The sequence below is a fragment of the Arachis ipaensis genome, chromosome B05, assembly GCF_000816755.2.
Source record: "Arachis ipaensis cultivar K30076 chromosome B05, Araip1.1, whole genome shotgun sequence".
Classification (NCBI taxonomy): domain Eukaryota; kingdom Viridiplantae; phylum Streptophyta; class Magnoliopsida; order Fabales; family Fabaceae; genus Arachis; species Arachis ipaensis.
Window position 1 is genome coordinate 114,174,154 of NC_029789.2, and position 9,472 is coordinate 114,183,625.

General features: G+C 34.3%; 1 protein-coding gene across 1 annotated transcript; it reads right to left on the reverse strand.

Annotated features, from left to right (window-relative positions):
- On the reverse strand, nucleotides 1,636–6,503 carry LOC107643848 (caffeoylshikimate esterase). Its single transcript, XM_016347597.1, has 8 exons — nucleotides 6,050–6,503; nucleotides 5,871–5,900; nucleotides 5,184–5,313; nucleotides 4,272–4,418; nucleotides 4,033–4,163; nucleotides 3,045–3,182; nucleotides 2,411–2,509; nucleotides 1,636–2,073 (listed from the first exon to the last, which is right to left on the reverse strand). The coding sequence occupies exons 1-8, from the start codon at nucleotides 6,398–6,400 to the stop codon at nucleotides 1,855–1,857; spliced, it is 1,245 nt and encodes a 414-aa protein (XP_016203083.1). The 5' UTR covers nucleotides 6,401–6,503; the 3' UTR covers nucleotides 1,636–1,854.

The window sequence follows — 9,472 nt, forward strand, 5'->3', positions numbered from 1 at the left end:
AGTAGTACAATAAAGAAGAGATTATTTCAAGATAAACAATAACACTAAATAAAAACTCAATCAACAAAATAAAGATGAATTCATACTCTACAAAAACACTACAGCTTTTCTAAACACTTATACCTTCTGTCTATATTCGTGGATAACTTCTCTCACGTTGATTTCTAAATTCCAAAAAGTTCTTTCATTCTTTTTCAGGTTCCACACCACAGCATAAAAGCCGATAATCCACATTTACCCAGCACTAAAATCCTCTTTTTTATTTTGTTAACTAGAAAAAATTCAAATACATGTACAATTAATTAATAACGATCATACTTCTTGGTAACATCCTCATTATTATAATACTATGCTTAGTGACAAATATATTATGTGTGCCTACGTGAATACCTAAATACAACATATATTTTCATACACATATATATATACTTACAAAATACATTAGATTCAATTCTACGAGTATACGATATCTCGAGTTCTGACACACAGCAACACCACCTAAACTAAATCTCAAGCTAAACATTATACATATGAATTCCTGTTCCTCATAAAAGAACAAACTCTAAATGAGTGCAGCGGGACTCTAAATCTAACATACCTCGCACATTACCTTCCAACTTTTCGGGAAAGTGAGCCATCTTGTCCGTTCTTTGGAAAAATAAACGAGAATATATACAAGAGGAGGAATAACCAAAGGTCCTCAGTAGGAGAGGTTTTAGAGTGCCATAAAAAGATATACAATATTAGCATCATAATTCATACATGAGTGTGATTAATATTAGTCTTATGAATCGATCTCTTGTAAATCTCTAAATCTTGTAACCATAGGTACACATGAATTCAAAGTATTTAGTTTTGATGAATGACAACTATAGGAATTTGCGAAATCTTGCAAAAGATTTCTTTGATTTGACATGGGAAGAATTCAAGTCAAGGACGTGTTGGGATTACACATAGCACCGAAAAAATTCATGTCTGGGCATAGTATTTTGACCATGTGGACGCTGTTTAGAGAGAATCTGAGGCAGAAACTCATGTCTCTCTTCATGATTTTCTTAGGTATATGACAAGGATATCCTTATGGTATTCTTGTCTATCATGGAAAAGGATAGGTTGCTCCTAGCAGGTTGGCTTTGATGAAGGATGTGTGGTGGAGAATGAACTTCCCCATAGAGCCAACAAGGAAGTTACGCTATAAATTTCAACAAAGTTTTTTTATTGTTGAGCATTAATAACAAACAACCATATGATCACCAAGAATATTTCACATAACCATATTGGTAGCCCAGTAGCCAAGACGCCCGAGCCTCAAAAAGGCAAAGGAATTAAGAAAGCAAGTGAAATAAGGTATCCAACTTGGCTCTACAACATAGTTATGATCCCTAAGAGTAACGGAAAGTGCAGGATGTGTATTGACTACATTAACCTAAACAAGATTTGCCTAGAAGAAAATTGTTCCAGCACAAGCTTTAGTATGACAGAAGAACAGTAGGAGAATCGAAGGGCAGCACTCAAATTTTGGATCGAATCCACGCCATCTATGGCTTCCCAACTCCCCAGTCCCCAGATCAAGAAGGGCCCCAAATCAGCACTTCGGCCATAACATTTAAACAAAAATAATAAAGAAGCATAAGAGGATGAGAATATACCTTTGGATCAATATAATTTATTCATTCCAAGATGAATAATACATGAAAATGTGAAAGAGATTGAAGAGGCGTTCCTAGAATGACACCTACTCTTTATTCCAGACCAACGACTTCTAGAATTTCTTGATTAGAAGTCACAGAATTGTTATATTATTTGAAGAATGACATAACATGAAAATGGGGGAAATATTCCATGGTGAGGACATCACTTAGTTGAACACCTAGAATTAAGCCAAGACACAATGTCATCATGTACAGCAAAAATTCTCTCATCAGGTTCACCTTCTAGAATGCAGTGATAACCACCTTCATAAATCTTTAGAGTCTTATCCTTGCTAGACGCACTCTCATAAAGAAACCGGCTCACCAATGGATCCGTCACCTTATCATCTCCTCCATGAATAACCAATAATGGAGCCGAAACCTGCAATCATCCACATGCACACGCAAAATATAGTTTTTCTTCTTCTTATGGTAATTATTGCACATAGAAAAATTCAAAAATAGATTTAGCTAGAGTATCGTATGGGCACTTGTAATATTTACCAATGGTGGATTTTAAATTGAGAAAACAAAAATGAAATGCTTAAATTTCCAGAAAGGGATGATACGGGATCTTTTCTATTTTAGTGAGAAAACCTTCTTTGAGTTGCAACAAAAGAAAAGGATCTCAAATATGAAAAAAGAAACAAACTACCAAAGCAATGGAAAAGAACTCAAATATGAAAATATAGAGATTGGAAGACAAAAAGAATACTGACCTTCTGTACTTGTGATTCAATTTCTTTTGTGGTTCGTAAAAGCTCCATACCGGTTTTCAGTCGCGGATTATCATCATAACAAATGACATTGTAAACAGCCTAAAAAGATAAATCAACACTAGGGATAAGTTAATATTATCAATGTATTTAGTTTGATTATGACTAACACGGGTTTTGTTTTGCAAATCAATACAAAATTTAAGTATCAAGTAGAACAAACAACAACGTCGCAAATCTGAGACAACAAATTGAGGCTTTGAATAGAGTAACCTCTGTCACAATTTCCCATCTTTCTCTAATTAAAATAGATGAGATCGTCAAACATGAACAAACTCGATGATTGTAACTACAACGTACGAGTTCATGTGAAAGATAATGAAATGATGAGACAGTCAAAGAGAGAACTAAACAATAATAGACTCTGAAGTAATCCTTAACTCCAAACAGCATGATTTATATATATATATGACAATGCGGAAAATATGTCAGAAAACACGATAAAAATGAATCAATCAACTTCTAAGTTCTAACACTAAGAAAGTGCAAGATATTTTGTTGAAGAGCAAGACAATGAATCAAAATGTCTATTTTGTTATATTGGAATCCAAAAGTTAATTCTGTACAAGTCACTAACCAATTTTCTTTTGCTTGGTTCCCTGAAGGCAAGCTCTGCTAGATCTTGGTTTGGGAACAGTTTTGCTTTTGGCATCACCTTCGATAAAAGAGTTAATACCTTCATAACTGCATCAGATGGCATCACATCATCTGCAATCTACCCGCAACAGAAATCAGCAAACCATGCTTCAACTGAAAGTTGTACATTACAAAACTATATTGAAAAGACGGGACAAAAAAGAAATTACAAAAGCCACTTTTTATCAAAGAGTGTTTAACTATTTGAGTTAGCGATAAAAGTTTCCAGCTTGTAATGCAAAAATGTTCACGTAAATTAAAGCAGAACAAAACTTGGAAATCACAATCCTTAAACTAATCTCCAAATTCAAAATGATTATCATAAATATTGTTTGGCTAAGCCAGGTAAATACTGTAATAGCTAATAAGATTATTAAAAAAACATTTTCCATTGAATTTTAAATAAATTAACCCCACAATATAGTAGTATGAATGTGATGGCCCCTAAAAAGGGAACACAATTATAAAATATAAAAAAAACTAGTTGCCACAAAAAAGTAAGCTTAGTTCAATCATTATCCAAAGGTAAGCTTTTGTAATGGCTAATGAGTTTCTCTTCTGTATCAAATGCAAACTATTATCTATAATATACATAAGCATATTCCCAATCTAATAAGAAACAAGCATCATTGTTTTATATTTCACCAATGAATGCTAATAGCAGTTTGGTTTAGTGTCCCTTGTCACTCTTTAAAAGCTAAAGGAGTGTCGCAGGTTCGACATTAATTATATATAACATTTTTTATTGGTCAATATAATCGAGCAAAGATCCAATTGTATCAACCATTGATAGAAACAGCAATCGATGCTTGCAGAAGACGAAAAACTACTCAAACTGAATTCAGTGCAGAGTTTACGCTGAACTACAACGATTTAAATTAAATAAAAAATTGGTGAGCATCGAATGAAATACAGATGGACGAGCTTACTTTACACATTGGTGCTACAAGGATCATTCCATCCCAATTATTTGGCTCCTTCAAATGAACTTTAATAGAAACTGCTCCTCCCATTGACTGCCCCAATATAAAGCGAGGCAACTCTCTCAGCTCAGGCCTTTCTGCCAATTGAAATACAAACCATGATTTTAAGGGGTAAAAAGAGTTTAAATATTTTAAATCTTCACATGTGAAATGTTACAGCAGTCATGGATACTAAAACTTCACACCTTTAATTCTTCTATAATGCTCGATAACATCATCAACTAAATCATCAAAATTTGGTATGTATCCATGTAATCCTTCTGAAAGGCCAAAACCTGGATAGTCCATAGCATAAACACCATATCCCGATGATGCAATTCTCCTGGCTATACCTGAGGAAAAAATTGAAAAATAGATAAACTAAATGCCCTGTGAATCATGCAAATAAATTGGCTTGATTTGAGAAGATGTTTTCTGTTTTTTATTTTCAATGTTTTATATTTCTAGAACTTTGTAAACAAGAGTGAAAACGGGAGTAATTTGTAAAGAAAAGAGTGAATACAGGGAAAACAATATGATAACGACAAAGCCTTGTCCTACTAGGTGAATTCATGACCAAACAATGTCATTGCTTGCTTTTGTAAAAAATCAAAATAACAAACTTCCCAATTTGATCTAATCCGCGGATTCTTTTGTCAATGATTCATTGAATGATAAATCATGCATGTGATGGAGATACAAGATTTAAATAATGGAAAATCCAATATTGTAGAATAGTTTCTAAAATGACTGAAAATGTGGAAAGATATAATTTGATCATTCTAAGCAAATCCAAAATCTGTATAGACAAAACCATTCATTAGTTCCCAACCATGGTCAAATGGATGCATATGAAACTTGCCTGAACTCAACCCGGTTACACTTACATCTCTTCAAAATCCCGTTTTCAATTATATCCTGTTTTAACTTTATTTCCCCATACTTAGAAGAAGAGAAGACACCGAGTATGAAAACAAATATGAACACACAAACCAAACACCCTCTTAGACTCCAAAAAAACAAAACAGCCTCTTCAACACATAATACAGGGCAGAGCAACAACATATAATAGAGAGCAGGGCAACTTGGCAGCATTTTGAAATCAAATTATGACAAACCTTCAAAGAAGAAGGTGCAAGTATCGCCATATCCGTGGCAGAAACATACAGAGGCCTTAATCGGAACCCCTGGCCGTGGCAACCAGCTCTTACAGAAAATTTCCAATCCCCTAGAATTCCTCTCGTACCACTGAACAAATAAGTAAACAATTTATCACACAATTCACCAAAACTAAATCATAATATATATAAAGCATAAACATCTTGACATCCAAAAGATTTGGCACTAACTGAAAAAATAAAATAAACAAAATACACAACAAAACACTCATACCCCCCACCCCCCCTTCCCCCAAAAAAAAACCAAAAGTTTGATAAACTTTTGAAGATTTTACTTCCGACTGGAAAAAAAATAAAACAAAATAAACGAAAAACAATTCATAACCATCAGGAAAGTTTGATCAAATTTACAAAAGTTGGGTCCGGTGAATTTCTTTCATATAGAAACTATTTTGTAAGAAGTAGAATCTTTCTATTGCAGAAAAAAAGGTTACATTCACAAGGTAAAGCAGATAACAAGAAACCTCTTGTCACTGAATAAATAAGTAAATCATTTATGACGCAGAGGTATAACATCATTATAAAAGACAAAAACTAAGACAAATAAACCCTGAAAATCTATACTTGGAACATATTAGTCCCTAAAAAGAAAAGTACCAATAAAGTTTTGCAGAGATTGAAACTTACCTCTTCGGTTCTGATCCCTTCAGGAGCATTCTGGCATTGGAGATTGAAACATCAGCAACTGGTTCTTAAGCAATGCCAAAACCAAAACCAGTAAAAGAAGTTTAAAAAGAAAAAGCAAAAAACAAATGTAACTTAAGCAATGGAAGCGTTCCAATATCCATGACCAAGATTCAACTAACCTTGAACAAGCAGTGATCCAGCTGCTGATGAACTTCAATGAAGGCTGCACGGACCTTTCTGCGCGAGTAAGCGAAGTCAAGATTATAAGAAGCTATGGAGTTTAACTCTTCACTCACACCTTCAATGGATGCTTTCTTTGCTGTAACCGTGAGTTTTCTGTTAATGGGTTTTGATCCCTTGTGGTTGGTTGAAAAGTGAAGTTCTTGCTTCTTTAAGGGGTGCTTGATCGGAGATATCGGTGTGAAATGAAGTTGTGAAAGGATCTCTGACCGGAATCTGAAAGTCAGAGAGAGATTCATGTTGGAATGAGAGTGATTCACGGGTTTGTTAATTTGTGTTGTTGGGATCATATGGAACGTTTTGCGGACACAAAGGTTTCGTAGTGCTGCAATTAAAGAGGGGAAAGTGGGAAAGTGGGAAACTGCGAACAACGTAACACAAAAAATGGTACTCAGTCAACTTTGTATTTTAATCAAGCAAATAATTTAAAATAAATAAATTTATATTTATTTTATTAATTTAATTTAAGTTATAGATACTATATTCTTATAAAACACGGACACTTTGCTGAGTTATCATGTCCGCATGTTGGACACATTTTGGACACTACATTTACTGACACTCGTCCGACTCGTGTGTCTGTCTGCTGTGTCCCCGTATCTTAATAAAAAGCAAAAAAACTCTTTTCCGGATAAGTTTGGACACACCTAAATATCATCACGTGTTAGCGTGTTCAGTCTTATTCTTAACATATATTCTTGAAATAAATTTAGATATAGTATATATTATTATTTATTAAAACAAAAAATATTTTAAATACTTGATATAATTAAAATAAGACATTAAAAATAATTAAAAAATTAATTTATATTTTAATATCAATAAAATATCAAAATATCATTACGATTTATCTAAAAAATATTTTATATTTTATATGTATGTGTGTCCCCATGTCTTATAGGATTTTAAAATTTGCGTGCCAGCGTGTCCCATGTTATATCGTGTCTTGTGTGTGTCAATGTCAGTGTCCGTGCATTATAGCTATATTCCAATATCATTCTTTTATAATGAAAAAAATGAGTTAATATTATTTGAAGATATGTAATGTCATTCATTTTAAAATAAAAAGTTTTATAGAAATAATTGAGACAATATTTTAGAATTTGGATATAACGAAAATTAAGTTATCTATGAAGTTAAATTTGTAAGCTTTGTTCAACCACAAAAATCAATATAAATCATTTACAAAATCTCAATGTGAATCTCTTAATATTTTGCCACACTTGAGAAAGAAATTTGACAAATCCAAATATTATGTTCATGTTTTTGAAAAAGTTTTGGAATTTATTGGTTACAATATCAAACAAAGTAGACTTACAGTGGAAGGTATTTATACTATTATAATTAGCAATTATAATGCTTTTATAGATTATTAAAGAAAATTGGATTCTTATGATTTTGTTAACTTGTTATTTCAAACTCATTTGATTTCTAAAAATGAAGAGAGTTTTGATTAATTAGTAAAATACTTTTAAATAGCAATTTATATATAAATTTGAGGGTTTGGCAATAAGAAATTAAGTCTGGAGATTATGCTTGGAGTTGAGCTGTGATTAGTTGTAATTGGCTTGACAAAGAGAGAGGATAAGGATGGAGTATGAGTAAGGTATGGTGATGATTTTTGGTTGATTATAGTGATGTGGGATGATGACTATGATTAATGATGATGGTGATTGGTATGCGAAATCGTGATCACTCAGATTTGGTGTTGTAAAATTATTTGTTCGTTCTTTCCCTGGCAATGGCACCAAAAACGGATGCACAGAACCATGGTCCAAACATAACTTCACAACTTCGCACAACTAACCAGCAAGTGCACTAGGTCGTCCAAGTAATAAACCTTACGTGAGTAAGGGTCGATCCCACGGAGATTGTTGGTATGAAGCAAGCTATGGTCACCTTGTAAATCTTAGTCAGGCGGATATCAAATAGTTATGGAGTTTTCGAATATAATTAATAAATAAACAGAAAATAAAGATAGAAATACTTATGTAGTTCATTGGTGAGAATTTCAGATAAGCATATAGAGATGCATTCGTTCCTCTGAATCTCTGCTTTCCTGCTGTCTTCATCTAATCAATCTTACTCCTTTCCATGGCTGGCTTTATGTAAGGACATCACCGTTGTTAATGGCTACTTTTTATCCTCTCTAGAAAATGGTCCGATGCGCTGTCACTGCATGGCTAATCATATGGAGGCATCACCGTGATCAATGGCTGCGTCCTATCCTCTTGTGAAAATGGTCCAAATGCTCTGTCACAGCACGGCTAATCATCTGAGGTTCTCGATCATACTGGAATAGGATTCACCCTCCTTTTGCGTCTGTCACTACGCCCAGCACTCGCGAGTTTGAAGCTCATCACAGTCATTCAATCCCAAAGTCCTACTCGGAATACCACAGACAAGGTTTAGACTTTCTGGACTCTCATGAATGCCGCCATCAATCTAGCTTATACCACGAAGATTCTGATTAAGAGATCCAAGAGATACTCATTCAATCTAAGGTGGAACGGAAGTGGTTGTCAGGCACGCGTTCGTGGGGGGAATGATGATGATTGTCACGTTCATCACATTTATATTGAAGTGCAAATGAATATCTTAGAAGCGGAATAAGTTGAATTGAATAGAAAAACAGTAGTACTTTGCATTAATCTTTGAGGAACAGCAGAGCTCCACACCTTAATCTATGGAGTGCAGAAACTCTACCGTTTGAAAATACATAAGTGATGAAGGTCCAGGCATGGCCAAATGGCCAGCCCCCAAAACGTGATCACATGATCAAAAATACAATCCAAAGATGTCAAATACAATAGTAAAAAGTCCTATTTATACTAAACTAGTTACTAGGGTTTACAGAAGTAAGTAATTGATGCATAAATCAACTTCCGGGGCCCACTTGGTGTGTGCTTGGGCTGAGCTTGAAGTTTCCACGTGGAGAGGTCATTCTTGGAGTTGAACGCCAGTTTGTAACGTATTTCTGGCGTTTAACTCTGGCTTGTAACGTGTTTCTGGCGTTTAACTCCAGACTGCAGTGTAGAACTGGCGTTCAACGCCCTTTTGCGTCATCTAAACGCAGCCAAAGTATGGACTATTATATATTTCTGGAAAGCCCTGGATGTCTACTTTCCAACGCAATTGGAAGCACGCCATTTTGAGTTTTGTAGCTCCAGAAAATCCACTTTGAGTGCAGGGAGGTCAGAATCCAACAGTATCAGCAGTCCTTCTTCAACCTCTGAATCTGATTTTTGCTCAAGTCCCTCAATTTCAGCCAGAAAATACCTAAAATCACAGAAAAACACACAAACTCATAGTAAAGTCCAGAAATGTGAATTTAACATAAAAACTTATGAAAATATCCCTAA